Source organism: Halictus rubicundus, chromosome 5 (genome assembly GCF_050948215.1).
Source record: "Halictus rubicundus isolate RS-2024b chromosome 5, iyHalRubi1_principal, whole genome shotgun sequence".
NCBI classification, from domain to species: domain Eukaryota; kingdom Metazoa; phylum Arthropoda; class Insecta; order Hymenoptera; family Halictidae; genus Halictus; species Halictus rubicundus.
Window position 1 is genome coordinate 9,715,922 of NC_135153.1, and position 24,514 is coordinate 9,740,435.

Here is a 24,514-nt window from a genome sequence, read left to right on the forward strand (position 1 = left end):
CCGGCCGGTTGCGTGCTAATAATCAAGATTTTTTGTGGGTCAATTACCTGCAATCTCAGATACGTCAACAAATCGTTCACGCTGTGGTTTAATGCGAAACATATTATAGAAAAGGGGGTGTGCGGATCTTATCGTGATAACACGTTGAAAAGAATCTTTCACGTTAGCGAACTGATTTACTACCATTGTATCACGCGTTATTTATACCATCTGATCTTAAACTAATTTAATAAAAAAGATTAGGTAACTAACGTGATATACAGTGGGTCCAAAAAGTAATCGAACATCAAATTCCTGATTCTCAAGAAATTGACGATATTCGCAAATATAGAAAAATTTAGTATTGTAATTGCGATATCCACAGCAAAAAATATCCGTACAATAAAAAGTATTTGCATGAAAATCCGTACTCTGGAGCTGACATAAATTCAGAAGTGCTTCTGTTTCCGTTTACTGCGCAGATTTTTGAACACCTTTCTAGCGTATACATGCGTGTCTGATTTATGTTTGATTTTACTACTGGCATACAATAGTAGCCAATAAAATTGTGCCACTCCTTAGGAATACAGTTTTTCAAAAATTTATAAGCATTGCGAATGTTTTCATATTTTCAAACAAAATTGTTCTGGTTTGAACTTTCAATAGTATTAGTGGAAAAAAGAGATATTACATTTTTTTCGTTAAAATCAGTTAATGTATATGTCCCTCTTTTTAATATTCATTATGCTTTAAAAATCAGTATAATTAATATAGGGACAGTAATTTGGTGCCCACACAGTAATTGGGTCTCTTACTCTATGAGTAGAAACATTCGCAGAGATTTCAGGAATAAATAAAAAAAAAAAGAAAAAGAAGATATTGCAAACATAAACGTTGAATGGAAGATAGTTCGGATTGTTTCCGTGTGGTACATCGTGTAATATGTAACGGCCGCGAGCTAGAACGTGTAAATTACAGGAAACTCAGCTCGTAGGTAGACCATGCTACGCTAGACGAAGGTAGGAATGGCTGTGTAGGTACACAATGGCGTCCGCGTAAGAACGTAATATCTCTCTTTGCATTTCAACTTCGACTCTCCCCGGGAAGATTTCCTATCGGTATAATACCCGGGATAATGTCGGAGAGGGGATTAAAATGCACGATAGTGTGCAGACGGTACGATCATGGTAGCTCGCGAGTTGGAATTATAGTTATAAGTTTTCCGGAATCTCGCCGCGCGTGTATGTCTGTGTAATTGGCTTGTACGCGGGCAATTTCATTACAAGTCTGTTAAAGCATTAATTGACAATTTAAATATTCTGAATTGGATTCCCGGAGCGTAGGAAAAGTTCGTCCCTTTCTCCCGGAATTTTATTTGCAATATTCCAGGGGATAGCTGTCGATATCGCGCCGCTTGAAAATCAAAAAGATCGTAACTTTTTGAAAAACTTTTCTTACAGAAATTCGACTCGTTGAAATTAGAAAATTTCTCAACGTTTTATAAAATATTTCATTTAATCGCAATACGAATACTAATATGATACCGAAGGAACGCATCAGCGATGCAACATATATGTAGTTTGTACTGCTTAGTATACAATTCACAATAGGTATATTGATCCTATCAGATGTTTTTTATTTAATTTAGAAAGCACAATACACTGCCACGAAAATACGTTTGTATTATAGGGACAGAGAGGCAGACATTTATTATGTACGATATTTATCTCTGAATATCGTACACAATAAATAGTAACGTATTAATTCGCGGAATACGATTTCAATGATCAATACACATTTGGCAACTTTCCCCGGCTGAATTTATGAAGGATTTAAAACTGTAGATTTATGGAGAAATTAACCTTTAACATGCAAATTTTGAGATATTTCAAAACGGATGGAAAATAGTAATTTTAACCAAATGTGTACAAAGTATGAAATCCACGCAAATTTTAAGAATTATATAATTTAATGTAATATAATTTCGGGACCATTTTTATACCGTATCAGTATCGATACGTATACAAATACGAGGCTATATTATTGTATAAATGGGGGCTTGATAAACAAATATTTTCTCTGTTGAAGAATTTGAATTTTTAAGAATAAATTATGAAAATAATTAAATTCCCATTATAAAATTTATATTTCTTTCATATTCTGCATATTTGCATAAAATCAACAGTTTAGTGAGAGTAAAATACATTATACATGAGACAAGTTTTTTATTTAGTTTCTGTAAATTAGCTGTAAATATCGATAAATATCATTTACTATTATTAAATATTCTAAATCCACTGATTTCTTTCTGCCTGTGTTGTGACATCATAAATGAAGTATTATTTGTTGGTTAAAAGTGTAAAGAAAAATTAACTGATGTCACAGCGTACGAGGGTCAAACAAATTCGTTAAAAATTTGCTAAAAACGGAAAGTACTGTTTTATTTCACTGAATTCCCCTTGTTTCTTTTATGACCGGCAATAACGGAGAAGTAAGAAGCTGCAAATTAGATCCCCAACTCGGACGAGCTGGGACGTTGGAATACACAAAGAGGAAGCCCGAAATTTGGATCTCCGTCAGCATGTTTGCTAAGGCCACTGTGTCTACTGCGATGTGGGTTTATAATACTTCAATTGGTGCGCTGGACACCCAGCTGAGCAGCCAGCAGACGTATGTGAACAACAGACTCTGACCGGTCATAAACAAATTCGACTAATTAATTCTGCTCGCGGTGTCTTCCGCCATGCCGAACCTAACACTGAGCGCGTCATGAACCTGACTGTGAACAAAGCTTAACCAATGTTCACTGTCACAACAATTTTTTAAGCATACGAACGACAGTATCAGCACAACTATTTAATTAACTTTCAATTATACATAGTGGTCCACATAAATACGACAAAATAAACATTTCTTTAAATTTTGTTGAACTAACACATCATGAGATGAGTAAGCATGCATTTTTACCAACATTATTTGTTTTTATCTTGATCAATAACTGACTGTTGTTCATTTTTATTGAAATAGAATTACAATTCACAATTTTAACATTATTCATATTTTCTTAAGAAATTTCTCCTTTTTATTTATAATTTTGTCAAAATGTAGTAGCACTTAGCACTTTTAAAGTTGTTCAACTTTCAGCATTTACGTACAAATGCACATTACGTGCATTTTAAATAAAAAACAAATCTCCAGATTTTCACCTGCCACATTGTGCAAAAATATTCTCGAAAAAGATTAAATTCAAGCTATACAATTATATAGTAGACTTTTTTTGCAACGAAATTACCAAAGCTCGAACACAGACAATTTCACGAAAATCGAGATGTTCGAAAACTTTCTGGATCCGCTGTAACAATAGCGAAGGCAGACGTTCAAATCTCCGAAAAAAAATGATCTCGTAATGGAAGTATCACCCGCAGCGTATCCGCGCGTTCGAATTATGAAACACATCATAGCAGGTCAAAGATATCGAAGAGTGTGTCAAGAGAATTAAATCCATTTACGTGATGAGAAACGTAGGAGAACCGGATGGCTTCAAAGGCTAGAAAAATTGGAAAATATCCGGAAAAAGAAGCCAAAAATAAAACGACTCGGCTAAGTTTTACAGTGAAATTTTGCTTCACGGTTTATTATAAACCGCCGAAAAATGTAGTCCGCCGCGAGACAACTTCGCATAACAGCCGAAAAATATTCGCGTTTAATGAAAATTATATCGCTGCCGCAGCGGACTAGGTTTTCAATTTTTTCAAACTTTTTCCATTATATTATATGTGCAAGAATTATCGCGTCCCGGGCTCTCGACCGTTGCGGGGTCTGTGATAAATCAGAAGCGTCACGTATTTTTCACCCGTTCGGGTAGCTTCAACGCAGAAAAATCATTTACTGTTTCACGATCTGTTAAATGGTGCCATTTCAACGGCAGACTCAGCCTGAAAACAGCACGCAGCCTGCGGAACGAGCGATCTACATACGTACACGTGTGTATTGTTGCTATTCCTGTAAAACAATGAATGTTTATCTTCGGAAAATATTTTTAGCAAAATCTGTCCTGTTCGACAGAAGAAGAAATATATTTGCGTCGCTGATCGAAATCTAGACTAAGTTGCATAATTAAAATGTCATGCATAATCACTGATAATTACAATAGTCGTACATAAACTGCGGATTTTATAAATCTATGATAAAATTGAATAGGTGGAACACGAAACAGTATAAACGCAAAAAGAATTAAAAAAATTTGCAACACACGTGTATCGCAAAAAAGACGAAAAGTTTTGCACACGCCTAATATCAACCAATTTCGGTGTCAACTTTGAATGAAAATTTTAGTTTTTTCATGAACGAAAATCGTAAACGCAATCTCTGTTGTATATCGTTGTCTATGCATTATACATACAACTATTACCCTCGGTGGAAGCACGACAGCAAAATTTCTCATCGCGAATGACGAAAGCGAGCAATTTTGAAACGGGGCCACTCGAAATGATTATGCCGATGATAGCGTTGTTTAATTTTGCGTAAATTGTATTTTATCGCGGGGGATGAAATCGAGTAAAACCTTCGATGGAGCAGTGCAAGTAATCGGCAGCTATTAAACAACAATTCCCACCGAGTGATTGAAACGATAATCATACGCGCCGATGCAGCGTGTAATTAATTCGCGGGAGAATTTTTTCAAGAATACCCGTAATCGCAGTGCTCGCGATATGGTAATGGATTTGTCGTGTCATGAAATATTGAATTACGTTCGACGGCGAGGAAGTTGTCGCGAGAGGTGTGCGCATGATGCATAAATATCTCTGGCTTCTCGAAAACTTGATGTTTCATCAGTTTCGGTCGAGGTTAAATATTTATACGGTTAAAATATACATATTATTTCAAACGCTCCAAATGTTCGTATTCGATCCGTTCGATTGTAAATAATAAGTGAAGCTAATTGACATTTGACTAATTTCTTCATTCCAAATCGATACGTTCCAAAATTGATAGCTCTTTGTGACAAATTTTATTCCCGACTCTAACCGAAATACCAGAAAAGTTAGCAATCAAAGATTTGGCTTTCATATTATAAATGGAAAAGTCTGTGAAATAATCATCATAATTTCTTTTATTTCTGCAGTTTTCGGGTCCGAGTTTAATCTAACGACAGAATGGCCCTGTGCGTTTGTTATTGTATAAACATGCACGCTGACATGAAAGTAATAATGCGCAATTTATCAACAGAATCGCAGCCAGCCAGTAAATGTCGATACATCTGCGCGAGCTCGGTCAACTTTACAACGATTTGAAACGGTGCCAAATTTTTGTAGGGACCGGGAGGCGATCCACTATAAATTACTGGTGTCCCCCGTTCCGTGTGGATATCAATTATCAGCTACGTGTCCTGAAACACGTTAAAAGTATTAACCATTTCAACCTATCTGCAGCATCGGTACAAAGGACTCGGATTACCAGTTACCACAGTAACGAAGAAATGTGTACATTCGTCATCTAGGACGCAGCCCCGCGCTGTCTGGATACCCTATCAAATCGACTGAGGCAAACGTGTGGGATAAAACGTTACTGGAAATGCACAATAAACGTTTTGAAACCCTGGATCATCTGTTACAAACAAATGAAACAGGCCCCGTTGACAATTTTCTAAAAATAGAACATCTATGGAAGCATAATTCCCAAATATGGAAAAAAAGTTATTACTATGTCTCTGTTAAAAGTTTTTAAAGATTTCAAGCTTTACTGTCATTCTATAAATTTAAATATCAAATTTCCAAACGAAAGTTGTTGATAGTCCGCTCTGTTACCGGGACATGAAGGTCACCTTCAAGAAGAGTAGCTCGGTAATTATTAGTTCTTAATCCCATATGTCATCAGTCATTACTCTTTCGAACCACAAGGTCAACTATTACACACCATGGTACAAAAATTCAAGATAACCTGAAGGTCACTTGAAGGTCACAAAAAGCGGACCAGCGAAAATCTAATTATTAAATTGTATACCCCGGTTGTTACAGTTACAAGTTGCTTAGAGGACAATGTATATCGTTGTTGAGGTCAGTTCTCAGAAAATATGCAAAACGCGAAGCAACAAACGTTGTCTGAGAGTTGCCTATAACTGATTTACGCTCGCAGTTACCGATAATTACGTTCCCTCATTGCTGGGGTGGGGTTAGAATTAATTTCCATGCTCGTAGGAAAACGTGTGTCAGGTTTATCAGGGCCATCCGCATAAACCTCATAAACTAGAATTTTCTACATCCCGGAAATTGTACTCGGCGAGTTCGAAAGCATCTAGATAGGACGGGAATAGGGAATTCTCGGTATCGTATCAGCAAACGTGACCTCTTAATACACGAGTAGAAGAAAACTTTCCATGACTAACCGAGACGAAGCTAATACGAAACCATTATCAAAAGTTAACGGTCTTCCATGCCCGTAACTACATGCCTAGATTTATCGTCTTCCATCCTCCAGGAAACGAGGGGCTGGAAAACAGTCGAGGAGTTCCCGTTCGAACTCGTTCCTTTACCTGCGCCCACTTCTAGCAATACCTGCAGAAAAGATTACACTCGAGACCCGACTCGCCGTTAAGAGAACAGTAGTTTTTCGTTTGCACTGTTATTATTAAAAACTTCGGGGTATAAATTCTATCCAATTCGAGTGTCTCTCCAACGACTCTCGAGCATTCCAGCTAAAGTCCAGCCAGTAATATTGGAATCGCTGGCTCAATTAAAACAAAGCGTCCCGGCAATTATGTCCTGAGTGCCATATTTTTAAAAAAATACTCTCCGTCCAGACAACCTACACGAGAACAATCTTTCCTTTGTTTAAACCCCCTCGGTTATTAGCAGTATTGGGCATTGTTCGAATAAAATCTGATTCGAATTAGAATAAGAATTATCGCTCGAGTTATTCATTTGGGAGAACCTTCGTAGCCCAAATATTGTTTATGAGTTTCAACAAATTTGTGTAACTTCAAACCGGCAAACATTATCCTCTAGACACAAATCAACAATGAATTTCCACAATTTTAAAAATGTTGGAACGAGGACATACCAACATGAACACGCATAATTTTTGAACCAGCGAATTCCTAACATTAAAACTTGGATCTTTGGAATTTTCTCGCCAAAATCTACGGGATTATATAAAAGGAAGTTAACAATTTCTGGGTTGCCAAGGTGAAGTTTAATCCTACAAAATGTACAAAGTATAGAAAGTAATGAAGATTATTTTCGAGAGTAGAACGTATTTCAGTGGTTTCTAAACAATTAATCAATTCGGGAACAAAGAGCTACTAATAAATAGAACATGCGTTCAACGACGAAATATGGCACAAATAATTAATAATAACAAACGACTAGCTCCGGCAGGAACACCTGCAAACAGCTAGAAGTTTTACTTGACCATATCTCTATCTCCCCAGTATAAGGTAACGTTGACCTGGATAAACTTCTGAAAACTTAGTATACGACTATACCTCATATTTAATGCATATAAAGGACGATATTCGCATTAAATCGAACGGACGAGTTAATACTTTCATGACCGAATTATAATTTTCCATCGACCTACTATTTTCCAGGTCTTCTACAGATACTATACATTAAAATCAATTCAGTTTGATTAATTTGCCTTATAATTAAACGGTTCAAATAATGAAGATATTAATTATCGTTCATGGTATAATTAAATTAACGTAATTAGCGTACAATTATTCGTATTACAGGATCGTTTCTGACAAATCGATCGAATATTCCTGATATTTATTAAATTCATAGCACCGCAAGTCTGCCTCGTAATTTTTCCAGTCACAAGGAATTTTTCTCCCAGGTGTTTCTCAGCTAAATCGATTGTCTGAATTCATCAGTGGGACTTGCATGTACCCGCTTGGCAGGGCCAAGCCGTTTCAAAAGCCGCTTGACCTGAAAACCTGCTGGCCCAAGCCTTACAGTTTATACCAGTGCGCCTGCAGGAAAAACAAAGCCATATGGGAAAGTCGCACGACAAAAACCGAAGCGGTGTGAACACGGCTTAAGAATGCATGCGAAGTATTAAGCGGGTTGGCGGGAGAGAAGCGAGTGGTGGATTGCGTGGCTGCGTGAGACAATATAATGGGCCAAGAGAGGAGCCAGTCAGTCAAACGTCAGACTGCAGAGTGTGATGTACAGGGAGAAAGTTTTAGGTGCATCGAAAGCAACGGAAATATTTCAGGTTATAATCTTGGGCGACTCGAAATACAGTTCAACCCCTACAACTCTAAAACCCCTAGGAAATAGCAATTTTGTTTGTCCCCTTCTTCTCCGTTACGACTGCAGTGATTGCTCTATATATGTCGCCAAGGCTTGGATGATAAATGTCGCGGAGTTATCCCCACTACCGCGGGGTATACCCCGTGCAGGGCCGCGAAGCTCGAGAGGCCTCAGACGCCGAGGAGTGTAAACACAACACGTCTCGGGTATGTCTCCTGGACGATATACGACGCTGGCAAGAACCGTGTTGTTGACATATATCGAGAATTCACTGCATCTCTGGAATATATATCTCCTGGACGATGTATGTTGCTGGTAAGACCAGTGTTGTTGACAAATATCGAGAATTCACTGTATCTCTGGAATATATATCTCCTGGACGATATATGTCGTTGGCAAGACCCGTATTGTTGACATATATCGAGAATTCACTGTATCTCTATAAAGAGTAATGAAAAGCTTAGCCAAAATCTAGAACGACACTTTAACATTGTCGGTGACCCCACAAAATTTTAATTTTGACAACACTCGAATCTCTGTAAGTCGAAATACTGTTTGTAATATTGCTAAAGAATGTGAAACGCAGTTATAATAATTTATTTCGGTCCAGTTCTAAATTATCAAAATTCCTGAGGACGTATATTATTTTCTTCATTTTTAATTACTGTCATGCTTTCTATATTTTTAATCCTTCGTTTGTTCCCTTTATATTTAATTCTCATTTTCTACGGAAAAATTTGTGCGAGTGTGAGCAAATGTAAAGTGTACTTTAATTAGAGTACGTTCTACATGTGAATAAAATTACACCGTTACGACTGAGAAGTTTTATCCTCAAAACATTATGCATTCAGGTCGCTGCAAAAAAGTGTGAAGAAAATAGAGAAGCCACACGAAAATAAATTGTAAAGTTTTCTCGGCGGAAAGAATAGAAACGTTTGTGTACTTGTGATAAGGGAGTTGTTTGAGAATAAACCAGAATTGTAAGAATAAGCGAAAACAAATATTACTCTTACGACGAGATACGAGTCGTAAATCCGTGCCACGATTACTAATTTTTTGTCACCGACATGCATTAAGTTGCGGCACATGAAATGGCCGGTTTTAAAACGTAAATCTTGTGAAGCATTTTGAAAAAAATATTACTGTAATCTTGTAGGTTTATTATACATCATTCTCAAGTACAAAGCTGCTATTTCACTAAAATCGCATCCATGATTGAAATAGGCGAATCAGTAAACTAAATAAAAACTGAAGATAGAAATTATTTATAAATAATAAAATTACAAAAAATTTAATTTTTACTTAGTTTACTGATTCACCTATTTTCATCATAGACGCGATTGTTAGTTACTTAACAATGAAGTTTTCAGCATACACTATACTCTAGTTAATTTCATATTGATTTTGATACAGAGTGTAGGTAGATATGTATGTACGGATACACTCACGCGTGTATATTATAACCCTTCTTAACACGGTGGTAAAACATTACAAATTCAAGACAGTTTAATCAAAGTAATTAACTGATAGCATCGCACACTATCATGACCAAAGATACGATACAAAACATACTGCAATCCACAGTACCAAAAGCCAAAATATTGCTTTTAACGTGTAATGTATCACACAGAATCTGAAATATAAAAGTTGAAATTTGTAACGTCAAATATCATGGAATACATAAATTATAATACTGCTACAAGGAATATTACTTCCTGTATTTGGCACGTGCTTGCTCCAAATTATCCAGTGGATCATTTAAAAGATACACACGGATACCACTCCACTGATATTGAAAGTAATCCTTCCAATCTAGGTTTGCCACATTGAAATTAAAGAGTTTCCGGTCGACGGAATTTAATTTCGACCATAGTTTTACCACATTTTCATCCCGAAACTCCCACTGTTGCGTTGAGAAGTATTGCAGTACATCGATAAATTTGAGAATTTTTCTATAAGTGTCCATTAACCTGCAATAGGTAATATTTTATAATTAAAATGACGATTAAATGTTGTTTCACATACCATAATTGTCTTGTACAAAAGTATCAGACATATATCGTATACATACACAGGTTTCTGACCCATGAAACGCGCAGCTGTATCTCCAATAGTTCCCGGTATAGTGTGATAGAAGAATGATCTAATTCGATATGAATAGGAATATGCAGAAAGAATCAACATCGGGTACCAAATACCTTTCAAGGTAGGGTAATTGCGAGCATGTGCTGCGGACCCATTTACATATTGATACCAAGTTATTGGATTTTGTACCGAACTTACTGAATTGTAAATGGGTACCTTGTCTTCGTCGGAAACCACTGAATCTTCTTCCAAATTCGTCACACGTTCTCTAGAAAATTATTCAAATTTGATTCAAAACAACTGTATTTCGTAGAAGTTATTGTACCAGGAAATTAACAACGACTTAGACAGTAGGAAGTTAGATGATAACATAGATAGTGTTTTGTATTGTATATTTTTTCCTATTTTTACAGTCATTTAATTTCAACTTTGAAATGGTGATGTGGTAAGAATGTTTACCTAGTTCCTACGTCCCAGGCAGCAGCGACAATATTAGCTATTACATAATCCGCAGGTATAACTTCTCCTTTATAATGTCCCTTGACTGGCGCTGTACGTAACAGCCCACCAGTAGCTGCCGCAATTATACCAGTAGGACCATACAAATTATTTATCCATCCTCTAATTGGTTCTTCATACGTTGCTAAGACAATAGAAGGTCGAACAATCGCTACTGGAAGTCCATCTCCATATTTAAGTACAGCGTTCTCCGCGGCCGCTTTAGTGAGAGCATAGTTATTGGGGTTTTTGCCACGCAATCTACAACATGGAACAATTATAATTTGTCATCGTCACCTACACTGTACAATACTTTTGCCCTAATCCTTACATGGGTTCCATTGCTAGAAGTTGGTCATCATTCAAACAGTTTGTCAATGTTATTAACTTATCAGCTTCTATGGCAGGTTTGTAATGTTTTTCTTCGATAATATTATTACTACTATTTGCGAATGCAGTTGATACATACACAAACGCCTGTAGACGGATTAATTAGAAATAAATTGATTTGTATATCGCGCAGTCAAATGTTAATCACAAGCTTCTACTGTACCTTGAAGTTCGGCAGTTGTCTTGCCCACAATAACAAGTATTTTGTGCTTCTCACGTTCGTGTTTACTCCCACTCGGAGTTTCTCGTCGAATCGAACAGTTGCAGCAACGTGGAAAATAATATTCGTGTCCATCAACGTTGCTCTCAATTCCGGTGTCAGGCCGAAGTCTTCTTCAGACGCATCACCCTCTACGATTACTATCTTGCTTAAAAAATTTGGCTGCTCCTTCCTCAATCTATCAAAGATCTAGATACATTGAAAACATTGATTATCATTCCGTTATTATTAGGGGTACCCATAAGTAATCAATTATTTGCAAAGAATTTGTTTCGCCTTTAGTTCTGTACTGATCGTTGAAAAAAAAACACGTATTCTTTTACAGTTTTCGATAAAGCAGCCTGTGTTCAAAATATTCTAAAAAGTATAATGTTTTTTTACACCCCTGTAATAGAATGGCGGCGTCCGCACCTTCCGAGGATCATATTCGTCATTGCATACTTTTTCATTTTCGGAGATATATAATGACGGAGATTATATAATCAATTAAGACATAAAACTTGAATTTACTACAAAGTTTGTTTTAGATGTCAAAATAATTGATTACTTAGGTGCCCTAATATTTTTATTCGTTCTATTATTGTACGTACAACTCCCGCGAAGTTTTCTTCACATCGTTCATTCGGAGACTTCCCCTTTTTCGGCCTCACCAGCGTGTATATTTTCGTAATACCTGGACAGGACCTACGAATATACGATGCGAATGAATCCGCAAAAATTTGTGCCACGATCAACTTTGAAATGAATATATTTGATATAGCTACGGATTAGAACGTAACTTTAACGTGATTTCGAGGCTAGACTTGACTTTAGGGGACCACAAAAGGACTTTTTTTTATACAATCCCGTAGATTTTGACGAGAAAATGCCCAAAAATCCAAGTTTTAACGTTAGGAATTCTCTGGTTCAAGAGTTACGCGTGTTTAAAGTTTTTAAAGCCAATTTTAAGCGTTCTTGACGGCTTCCATTGAAATATCGAATGGTGAAAAATTCATGAAAAATCGAATACGTTTATTATTAAACATGATCACCTGAGTAATTTTTCGATAAGCAACCTGCCAATGAACCCAGTCCCTCCTGTTACCAGAACGTTCGTTCCAGCGTAAAATTCAGCGATTTCACTTTTTTCATTGCTTCCTGAAATTTGTGGGTCTAACGGGTCCTCTGCAGTGCTCGTCTTATGGGCGTACGATGCTGTCATCTTGTTTTTGTTATATCGTGCAACTTTAAACGAAAACTTGGTGATATTGGTGATACAGGTGTCTGATATTTTCCAAGAACACGTAAATTCACATGCACATGTACATTTACATGTATGGGCTTCCTGAAATTAACCTTCCAATAACTATGCGAATTTGTTATGGAATCACTTTGATGCGCGTGTATCTGCTCATATGTATACTCGACTTTAACACGCACAACTGTTCCGCACCAAGGATGGGAATTTTTGTAACGGCGTATGTCTTTTCAATCCTAATGTAAAACAATGATCTCGATTGTAAATTTTATAAAAGCAAATAGACAATTTTATATAAAACAAAAATCAATTATTAGCACACTCGTACAACGTAACATCAAATGGAGAGGTAATTTTTCAATCAGCTAACAGATATTCGACAAAACGTTTTAAAATTTTTTAACTGAATTGTGAATTTTTATATTATTAGAAAAATGAAGAAAGTAATACTGGTACAGTTTACCTTTCTATCACCTGTATGAGTTGGAGTCTGCTCGAGAGTAAGGAGAAATGGAATACCAGTGATGTGCATTCAGTCACAAAAAAATTCACACTAAGAATTTCGAATAGAACGGATCTATATACATATAAACTAGCTAGACGTCACGATCGGAGAGGTCGGGAAGGGGTCGTCAAATCCACATTTCAAATATGCAATATTTATACCGGCGATTGACTATGAATGCTGTGATATTGTATTTGCGACGTCACTTCTTTGCCCATTGCGATCTACCGGAAGAGCGGACCGCCGATTGTAAGTCAATTCATACCTCACAGCAGAGTTGTGCAGAATTACAATTGAATTACTCCAGGAATTATAATTACAAAGTAATTGAATTAATTGGAGTACAATTGTTTAGTCGTCGACATAATTCGGAATGAACTTCTTTATGAAACATATCAGCTACCATATTTGTGAGTTTAGGAGCGGATATAGTAGGATCTTTTTTTATTTCGCGAATGATAATTTTCTGTTCTCATTCAGTCAATTTCTTTCGTTGGCCTGATCGAGCGTTGTTCACAATTGTTCCTTCATTTATTGATTTTTTAATAATATAATGTATTGTAGACTTACTTCTGTTTACAATTCCTGCAATCTCGTATGATTTTCCTTTCTTATGCAATCGAAGTATCATTTCGCTTTCACATTTTTGTGTTTCTGACTTTTTGGTCTTCATTTTAACTGCTACTGTGCACAGTTCTACGTTGCTGTTACGGAAACGATGTCTTAATATCAACTGAACGTACCAATGCTTTCATTTAGTAGTAATGTGTACATTCCTTTCTAAGAAAGATGAAAACATATCAACAGCGTTACAGCGTTCGAATACTTTTGTGAGTCGTTGAACCTGTTGAATCCTTTTAAAATTTTACTGACATAATCTTGTGACTTCCCCCTTACTACAGATACCAAATTGTTCTATTCAGATTAGTTTAGTACATCTTCTTTTATTCATTAAAATTTGTAAACGTAAGCGTTCGAATACTTTCGTGAGCCACTGTAATTTAGAGAGCTGTATTTTAATTATATTGTATTTCAATTACACATCTGATTAAAATAATTAGTAATTGAATTAATTGAAGGATTTGAATTATGTACTTCAGTTACGACGTAGTTGAATTATTATGTAATCGAAATACAATGTAATTCAAATGTGCGATTGAATTACAACGTAACTGAATTAGCACAACTCTGCCTCACAGGTCAGTCCGGCCGGCTCAACATTAGAACCCTTGCTTTGGCCCTAGCGTTTAGGTGCCAGGCTTTGAAACCGAATTTCTTCTCTGGCCCGTCGAGTCTTTTCCAGATGGCCTTTCGAGAGCGAAAAAAATGTTTTTAGGGGCTCCACAGCTCCTTAGGTAAACTATCCATATCTCTCCTTTACAACATCATGGAAATAGGAAACGTTTCTGGCACTTAGTGAAACAGCATCACACATCCATATATGTATTTTATCATACGTAAATTATACATATAAAATTCTTCTTAAATAATTAATTAGTTAAATAAATAATTAGCGTAGTAATAAATTGTTGTAACGTAAAGGATTGCGGTGGTTGCGGAATGACAGGAGTCGGAATATCTGGAGACATAGGATATATTTTCCAAACACGTTAGTACAAAGGATGAGGAGATAGGTTTTGTTATAAAATAGATTCTTTCTAAAGAGTGAGAGACAAAGCTAGCAACGATTAATTTAGGAAAAGATTTTATATAATACGCGATACCACCATCGGGCGTCCGGTTTATTTCAACCGTACTCTCCCTCTGGGAATACGACGACGACGCGGTTTCGCCTGTTTTCTCATGTCCGATCGGCGGCCGGCCTTCATGGCCGTCCTCTCCGAAACGTACAGAGGAACCAGGCGTCCCTACTCTCAGGCGGCCAGGAAGCTACCCTGTTCTTTCCTCTCGGCGGGCGGCCGGCCTTCATGGCCGTCCTCTCCCATGTATCCAGAGAGGCGTCCAGGTGCAACCCCTGTCCTCTCCTGGGCTGCTGGGCGTCCGATAGCATTGCTTCGTACTCTCCCGTCCTGTGGGCGGCCGTGGTCTGACTCGTCCTCTCCCACAGGTGCAGCCCTGCTGCTGGGCGTCCGATAGCATTGCTTCGTACTCTCCCATCCTGTAGGCGGCCGTGGTCTTACCTCGTCCTCTCCTACAGGTGCAGCAAGAGTGGCTACTCCGCGGTAATCTACCGATATTTATATGGACTCGTTGCTATCTTTATCAATAACGTGTTACTAGGGGTCTAGAAAGTTCCAGACCCCGCGGTTCCCCTTGAACCGCCGGCCGCGCTGCCTCGGCGCAATTCTTCTGTTACATCGGGGGGGGGGGGGGGTGACGAGGGGTCTTGACGCTTTATTGTTTCCCCGTCGCGTTACATTGTTATTTTGTTTGTTATAACGTTTAAATTCCTTAACAACCTATTCTCCACCTATTACCACGAGGACCTCAGAAAAGTTCTGGTTGATAGCTCTTTAGCACGTTCGCTGCTAACCAAATTTCGAGTCTATCGTTAGAATCTGATGAGTATTTTTCATAATGAGCCATATTTTTGGTTTCCAAATGTTGAAATAATTGTTACTTCTGTTGTATAAATTGTCAGTATATAAATATTTATATGAAACGCGGATCCGCGGCGTGCACACATGACAGGTAATTTTTCCCAATGTGCTAATTGATGCGGATATGCGTCACAATTATTCGTGCATTATTTAGGTAAAGTTTTATTCATACACTGTAATGAACACTCCGACGCCGATATGCGTTAGCTGCAGTCAACGTGTTAAGGTCAATGCATATCTCACAGGCCGGCAAGTCATGCTGTATCTATTTAAAAAGCTATCAACCAGAACTTTTTACAGTTCGTCGTGGTAATAGATGGGGAATACGTTGTTAAGGAATTTAAACGTTATAACAAACAAAATAACAATTTATTACTACGCTAACCAAAAAAAAAAAAAAGAAGAATATCATCTGACAATCTGTGCGGTAAAACAATTCGTCATGAATTATTTAAAAAGCTGTTAACTAGAACATTTCGGAGTTCCTCGTGGTAATAGACGGGGAATACGTTGTTAAGGAATTTAAACGTTATAACAAACAAAATAAAAATTTATTACTGTGCTAACAAACCTACCCCCACCGCGCCTGTAGGCCCAATGTTTTGACGTCGAACGTCACACGCTACATAGTACAGTGAAATATCGTTGTATGTCAGTACCGCCGTTCTTTCTACTGACACTCGTACGGAATCGGTGGTTCTCGCCGAGCGTCCCATTTGAAATACACAGGGCACGCTGGAAACCTAACGGTCATCCCGCGTGAACGTCATGACATACAAACATGACTGACGTTCAAACGGAAAGGATATCCGTCTTCGATATAATATTGCACGGAGAAGCGGACAGCGAAACTCGAGAACCGTCGTCGCCGAGGAGTGGCCTACACATTGTCGGCTCTATCGGTGTGAGACCAGAAGACCACTACTAATCCAATTACAAAACTTCTTTATTTTTCGTTATTTTTTTATGAAACTTTTACCAGCATATTCGTGGCATTTTTCTGATTAATATTTACGTGTGTAATGAACGATGAAAGTTACTTCCCATTACTATTACATTAACGGAAAATTAGTGTGAATGTCATCCGAATCATATTGCGTTTGATATCATTTTAATCAGAATAATGCCACAAATATATTGGTGAAAGTCTCATAAAAAAATAATTAATAATAAAGAAGTTAAATTTTTCATTTAAAGGCCTGCGCTCGCGCGGGCTTTACTAACTAACTTCTAAAAAAAAAAAAACAAATTATAGCTTTATCTCATTTCTATCGAATGTTCTTTGATTTTGACAGAAACTACGTCACTTTGTCCCACTGTGCGACGTACTGTCACCTATTCACGGTATATACAGGGTGGAGCATTTAAATGGGAGCACTTAAATATCTCGGTTGTTATTAGTCGTACAAAAAATGTCCACAGAATAAAGTTGTACTGTTTCAAGGGGCGAATTTGATGATGGTAAAAATTTTTTCTCAAGGTAATTTTTTTACAAGATTTCAAGGTCATCAATATTTTTTTAAATGGAATCATATATTATTTTGTTCATATTTTTATAGAGAATAAAATGAAAAATTCAACAACCTATCATAATGTATGATTCGGCTCATCTGATCTCAAGATATTTACAGTTTACTTAAGTTGTGTAAGAACAATGTTCTTCAATCTCCCCCATAGGTAGAAATCTAATGGAGTGAGATCCGGAGAACGAGGTGGCCACTCTACAGTTCCCCTTCGTCCGATCCAACGTTGCGGAAATTTTGAATCTAGTGTTGCTCTTGCAACTCTGGAGTAATGAGCTGGACACCCGTCGTGTTGAAACCACATGCGTTGCCGGATATTTAACGGCATATCTTCTAAAAGAGTCTGCAAATCTTGACGGAGAAATCGGGCATGCTTGTGTCCTGTGAGTATGCCGTCGATAAAGTACGGTCCTACGATTTTGTTATACACAATACCGCACCACACGTTAACAAACCACGGTCTTTGCCTTTCCAATTCTCTTCTCCATGTTGGGTTTTCAACCGACCAATAGTGCATATTATGTAGATTTATTTGCCCGTGGTTCGTGAATAATGCCCCATCCGTGAATAAAACTTTAGCAAAAAAAGCATTATCCATTTCTAATTGATGCTGTGGCCACTGACAACATCGCACACGATTAAGATAGTCGGTCTCATGAAGCTGCTGATGTAAGCTTACGTGATATGGGTGGAATTTCTCTCGATGAAGTATTCGCAGAATACTTAGAGTTGTAGGTATATTATAAATCATTTTCAAGTACAAAGCTGATATTTTACTAAAATCGCATCCATGATTGAAATAGGCGAATCAGTAAACTAAATAAAAACTGAAGATAGAAATTATTTATAAATAATAAAATTATAAAAAATTATTTAAGTAAAATACTTATTAAACAAAATTATTTTAGGTTCTATCTTCAATTTTTACTTAGTTTACTGATTCACCTATTTTCATCATAGACGCGATTGTTAGTTACTTAACAATGAAGTTTTCAGCATACACTATACCCTAGTTAATTTCGTATTGATTTTGATACAGAGTGTAGGTAGATATGTACGTACAGATACACTCATGCGTGTATATTATAACTCTTCTTAACATGGTGGTAAAACATTACAAATTCAAGACAGTTTAATCAAAGTAATTAACTGATAGCATCGCACACTATCGTGACCAAAGAAATGATACAAAAAATACTGCAGTCCACAGTACCAAAAGCCAAAATATTGCTATTAACGTGTAATGTATCACACAGAATCTGAAATATAAAAGTTGAAATTTGTAACGTCAAATATCATGGAATACATAAATTATAATACTGCTACAAGGAATATTACTTCCTGTATTTGGCACGTGCTTGCTCCAAATTATCCAGTGGATCATTTAAAAGATACACACGGATACCTCTCCACTGATATTGAAAGTAATCCTTCCAATCTAGGTTTGCCACATTGAAATTAAAGAGTTTCCGGTCGACGGAATTTAATTTCGACCATAGTTTTACCACATTTTCATCCCGAAACTCCCACTGTTGCATTGAGAAGTATTGCAGTACATCGATGAATTTGTGAATTTTCCTATAAGTGTCCATTAACCTGCAATAGGTAATATTTTATAATTAAAATGACGATTAAATGTTGTTTCACATACCATAATTGTCTTGTACAAAAGTATCAGACATATATCGTATACATACACAGGTTTCTGACCCATGAAACGCGCAGCTGTATCTCCAATAGTTCCCGGTATAGTGTGATAGAAGAATGATCTAATTCGATATGAATAGGAATATGCAGAAAGAATCAACATCGGGTACCAAATACCTTTCAAGGTAGGGTAATTGCGAGCATGTGATTCGAACAAATTCATCTGTTGATCCCAAGTTATTGGATTTCGTGCCGAACTTACTGAATTGTAAATGGGTACCTTGTCTTCATCAGAAACCACTGAATCTTCTTCCAAATTCGTCACTCTTTCCCTAGAAAATTATACAAATTTGATTCAAAACAACTGTATTTCGTGGAAGTTATTGTACCAGAAATTAACAACGACTTAGACAGTAGGAAGTCAGATGATAACATAGATAGTGTTTTGTATTGTATATTTTTTCCTATTTTTACAATCATTTAATTTCAACTTTGAAATGGTGATGTGGTTAGAATGTTTACCTAGTTCCTACGTCCCAGGCAGCAGCGACAATATTAGCTATAACGTAATCCGCAGGTATAATTTCTGATTTATATTGTCCATTGGCTGGGGCTGTACGTAACACCCCAACAGTAGCTGCCGCAACTGTACCAATATGACCATACAAATTATTTATCCATGCTCTAATTGGTTCTTCATGCGTTGATATGACAATAGAAGGTCGAACAATCGCTACTGGAAGTCCATCTCCATATTTAAGTACAGCGTTCTCCGCGACCGCTTTAGTGAGAGCATAGTTATTGGGGTTTTTGCCACGCAATCTACAACATGCAATAATTATAGTTTCTCATCGTCTCCTATACTGTACAACACTTTTGCCCTAATCCTTACATGGGTTCCATTGCTAGAAGTTGGTCATCATTCAAACAGTTTGTCAATGTTATTAACTTATCAGCTTCTATGGCAGGTTTGTAATGTTTTTCTTCGATAATATTATTACTACTATTTGCGAATGCAGTTGATACATACACAAACGCCTGTAGACGGATTAATTAGAAATAAATTGATTTGTATATCGCGCAGTCAAATGTTAATCACAAGCTTCTACTGTACCTTGAAGTTCGGCAGTTGTCTTGCCCACAATAACAAGTATTTTGTGCTTCTCACGTTCGTGTTTACTCCCACTCGGAGTTTCTCGTCGAATCGAACAGTTGCAGCAACGTGGAAAATAATATTCGTGTCCATCAACGTTGCTCTCAATTCCGGTGTCAGGCCGAAGTCTTCTTCAGACGCATCACCCTCTACGATTACTATCTTGCTTAAAAAATTTGGCTGCTCCTTCCTCAATCTATCAAAGATCTAGATACATTGAAAACATTGATTATCATTCCGTTATTATTAGGGGTACCCATAAGTAATCAATTATTTGCAAAGAATTTGTTTCGCCTTTAGTTCTGTACTGATCGTTGAAAAAAAAACACGTATTCTTTTACAGTTTTCGATAAAGCAGCCTGTGTTCAAAATATTCTAAAAAGTATAATGTTTTTTTACACCCCTGCAATAAAATGGCGGCCTCCGTACCTTCCGAGGATCATATTCGTCATTGCATACTTTTTCATTTTCGGAGATATATAATGACGGAGATTATATAATCAATTAAGACATAAAACTTGAATTTACTACAAAGTTTGTTTTAGATGTCAAAATAATTGATTACTTAGGTGCCCTAATATTTTTATTCGTTCTATTATTGTACGTACAAATCCCGCGAAGTTTTCTTCACATCGTTCATTCGGAGACTTCCCCTTTTTCGGCCTCACCAGCGTGTATATTTTCGTAATACCTGGACAGGACCTACGAATATACGATGCGAATGAATCCGCAAAAATTTGTGCCACGATCAACTTTGAAATGAATATATTTGATATAGCTACGGCTTAGAACGTAACTTTAACGTGATTTCGAGGCTAGACTTGACTTTAGGGGACCACAAAAGGACTTTTTTTTATACAATCCCGTAGATTTTGACGAGAAAATGCCCAAAAATCCAAGTTTTAACGTTAGGAATTCTCTGGTTCAAGAGTTACGCGTGTTTAAAGTTTTTAAAGCCAATTTTAAGCGTTCTTGACGGCTTCCATTGAAATATCGAATGGTGAAAAATTCATGAAAAATCGAATACGTTTATTATTAAACATGATCACCTGAGTAATTTTTCGATAAGCAACCTGCCAATGAACCCAGTCCCTCCTGTTACCAGAACGTTCGTTCCAGCGTAAAATTCAGCGATTTCACTTTTTTCATTGCTTCCTGAAATTTGTGGGTCTAACGGGTCCTCTGCAGTGCTCGTCTTATGGGCGTACGATGCTGTCATCTTGTTTTTGTTATATCGTGCAACTTTAAACGAAAACTTGGTGATATTGGTGATACAGGTGTCTGATATTTTCCAAGAACACGTAAATTCACATGCACATGTACATTTACATGTATGGGCTTCCTGAAATTAACCTTCCAATAACTATGCGAATTTGTTATGGAATCACTTTGATGCGCGTGTATCTGCTCATATGTATACTCGACTTTAACACGCACAACTGTTCCGCACCAAGGATGGGAATTTTTGTAACGGCGTATGTCTTTTCAATCCTAATGTAAAACAATGATCTCGATTGTAAATTTTATAAAAGCAAATAGACAATTTTATATAAAACAAAAATCAATTATTAGCACACTCGTACAACGTAACATCAAATGGAGAGGTAATTTTTCAATCAGCTAACAGATATTCGACAAAACGTTTTAAAATTTTTTAACTGAATTGTGAATTTTTATATTATTAAAAAATGAAGAAAGTAATACTGGTACAGTTTACCTTTCTATCACCTGTATGAGTTGGAGTCTGCTCGAGAGTAAGGAGAAATGGAATACCAGTGATGTGCATTCAGTCACAAAAAAATTCACACTAAGAATTTCGAATAGAACGGATCTATATACATATAAACTAGCTAGACGTCACGATCGGAGAGGTCGGGAAGGGGTCGTCAAATCCACATTTCAAATATGCAATATTTATACCGGCGATTGACTATGAATGCTGTGATATTGTATTTGCGACGTCACTTCTTTGCCCATTGCGATCTACCGGAAGAGCGGACCGCCGATTGTAAGTCAATTCATACCTCACAGCAGAGTTGTGCAGAATTACAATTGAATTACTCCAGGAATTATAATTACAAAGTAATTGAATTAATTGGAGTACAATTGTTTAGTCGTCGACATAATTCGGAATGAACTTCTTTATGAAACATATCAGCTACCATATTTGTGAGTTTAGGAGCGGATATAGTAGGATCTTTTTTTATTTCGCGAATGATAATTTTCTGTTCTCATTCAGTCAATTTCTTTCGTTGGCCTGATCGAGCGTTGTTCACAATTGTTCCTTCATTTATTGATTTTTTAATAATATAATGTATTGTAGACTTACTTCTGTTTACAATTCCTGCAATCTCGTATGATTTTCCTTTCTTATGCAATCGAAGTATCATTTCGCTTTCACATTTTTGTGTTTCTGACTTTTTGGTCTTCATTTTAACTGCTACTGTGCACAGTTCTACGTTGCTGTTACGGAAACGATGTCTTAATATCAACTGAACGTACCAATGCTTTCATTTAGTAGTAATGTGTACATTCCTTTCTAAGAAAGATGAAAACATATCAACAGCGTTACAGCGTTCGAATACTTTTGTGAGTCGTTGAACCTGTTGAATCCTTTTAAAATTTTACTGACATAATCTTGTGACTTCCCCCTTACTACAGATACCAAATTGTTCTATTCAGATTAGTTTAGTACATCTTCTTTTATTCATTAAAATTTGTAAACGTAAGCGTTCGAATACTTTCGTGAGCCACTGTAATTTAGAGAGCTGTATTTTAATTATATTGTATTTCAATTACACATCTGATTAAAATAATTAGTAATTGAATTAATTGAAAGATTTGAATTATGTATTTCAGTTACGACGTAGTTGAATTATTATGTAATCGAAATACAATGTAATTCAAATGTGCGATTGAATTACAACGTAACTGAATTAGCACAACTCTGCCTCACAGGCCAATCCGGCCGGCTCAACATTAGAACCCTTGTTTTGGCCCTAGCGTTTAGGTGCCAGGCTTTGAAACCGAATTTCTTCTCTGGCCCGTCGAGTCTTTTCCAGATGGCCTTTCGAGAGCGAAAAAAATGTTTTTAGGGACTCCACAGCTCCTTAGGTAAACTATCCATATCTCTCCTTTACAACATCATGGAAATAGGAAACGTTTCTGGCACTTAGTGAAACAGCATCACACATCCATATATGTATTTTATCATACGTAAATTATACATATAAAATTCTTCTTAAATAATTAATTAGTTAAATAAATAATTAGCGTAGTAATAAATTGTTATTTTGTTTGTTATAACGTTTAAATTCCTTAACAACCTATTCTCCACCTATTACCACGAGGACCTCGGAAAAGTTCTGGTTGATAGCTCTTTAGCACGTTCGCTGCTAACCAAATTTCGAGTCTATCGTTAAAATCTGATGAGTATTTTTCATAATGAGCCATATTTTTGGTTTCCAAATGTTGAAATAATTGTTACTTCTGTTGTATAAATTGTCAGTATATAAATATTTATATGAAACGCGGATCCGCGGCGTGCACACATGACAGGTAATTTTTCCCAATGTGCTAATTGATGCGGATATGCGTCACAATTATTCGTGCATTATTTAGGTAAAGTTTTATTCATACACTGTAATGAACACTCCGACGCCGATATGCGTTAGCTGCAGTCAACGTGTTAAGGTCAATGCATATCTCACAGGCCGGCAAGTCATGCTGTATCTATTTAAAAAGCTATCAACCAGAACTTTTTACAGTTCGTCGTGGTAATAGATGGGGAATACGTTGTTAAGGAATTTAAACGTTATAACAAACAAAATAACAATTTATTACTACGCTAACCAAAAAAAAAAAAAGAAGAATATCATCTGACAATCTGTGCGGTAAAACAATTCGTCATGAATTATTTAAAAAGCTGTTAACTAGAACATTTCGGAGTTCCTCGTGGTAATAGACGGGGAATACGTTGTTAAGGAATTTAAACGTTATAACAAACAAAATAAAAATTTATTACTGTGCTAACAAACCTACCCCCACCGCGCCTGTAGGCCCAATGTTTTGACGTCGAACGTCACACGCTACATAGTACAGTGAAATATCGTTGTATGTCAGTACCGCCGTTCTTTCTACTGACACTCGTACGGAATCGGTGGTTCTCGCCGAGCGTCCCATTTGAAATACACAGGGCACGCTGGAAACCTAACGGTCATCCCGCGTGAACGTCATGACATACAAACATGACTGACGTTCAAACGGAAAGGATATCCGTCTTCGATATAATATTGCACGGAGAAGCGGACAGCGAAACTCGAGAACCGTCGTCGCCGAGGAGTGGCCTACACATTGTCGGCTCTATCGGTGTGAGACCAGAAGACCACTACTAATCCAATTACAAAACTTCTTTATTTTTCGTTATTTTTTTATGAAACTTTTACCAGCATATTCGTGGCA

General features: G+C 36.8%; 4 protein-coding genes across 4 annotated transcripts in view; 1 reads left to right on the top strand and 3 right to left on the bottom strand.

The window, feature by feature from the left end:
- Positions 1–24,514, top strand: part of LOC143354273 (neural cell adhesion molecule 1) — a 252,015-nt gene that overhangs the window by 178,497 nt on the left and 49,004 nt on the right. The gene's annotated exons all lie outside the window — the stretch shown is intronic.
- Positions 1–24,514, bottom strand: part of LOC143354272 (uncharacterized) — a 148,660-nt gene that overhangs the window by 23,813 nt on the left and 100,333 nt on the right. The window lies entirely within an intron of this gene.
- Positions 9,931–13,214, bottom strand: LOC143354594 (fatty acyl-CoA reductase wat-like). Its single transcript, XM_076788847.1, has 8 exons — positions 13,128–13,214; positions 12,459–12,651; positions 12,018–12,111; positions 11,371–11,616; positions 11,149–11,294; positions 10,779–11,078; positions 10,306–10,587; positions 9,931–10,204 (listed from the first exon to the last, which is right to left on the bottom strand). The coding sequence occupies exons 2-8, from the start codon at positions 12,626–12,628 to the stop codon at positions 9,943–9,945; spliced, it is 1,500 nt and encodes a 499-aa protein (XP_076644962.1). The 5' UTR covers positions 12,629–12,651; positions 13,128–13,214; the 3' UTR covers positions 9,931–9,942.
- On the bottom strand, positions 18,318–21,857 carry LOC143354642 (fatty acyl-CoA reductase wat-like). The gene is made up of 9 exons (XM_076788901.1): positions 21,771–21,857; positions 21,103–21,295; positions 20,662–20,755; positions 20,015–20,260; positions 19,793–19,938; positions 19,423–19,722; positions 18,951–19,232; positions 18,592–18,849; positions 18,318–18,512 (listed from the first exon to the last, which is right to left on the bottom strand). The coding sequence occupies exons 2-9, from the start codon at positions 21,270–21,272 to the stop codon at positions 18,419–18,421; spliced, it is 1,590 nt and encodes a 529-aa protein (XP_076645016.1). The 5' UTR covers positions 21,273–21,295; positions 21,771–21,857; the 3' UTR covers positions 18,318–18,418.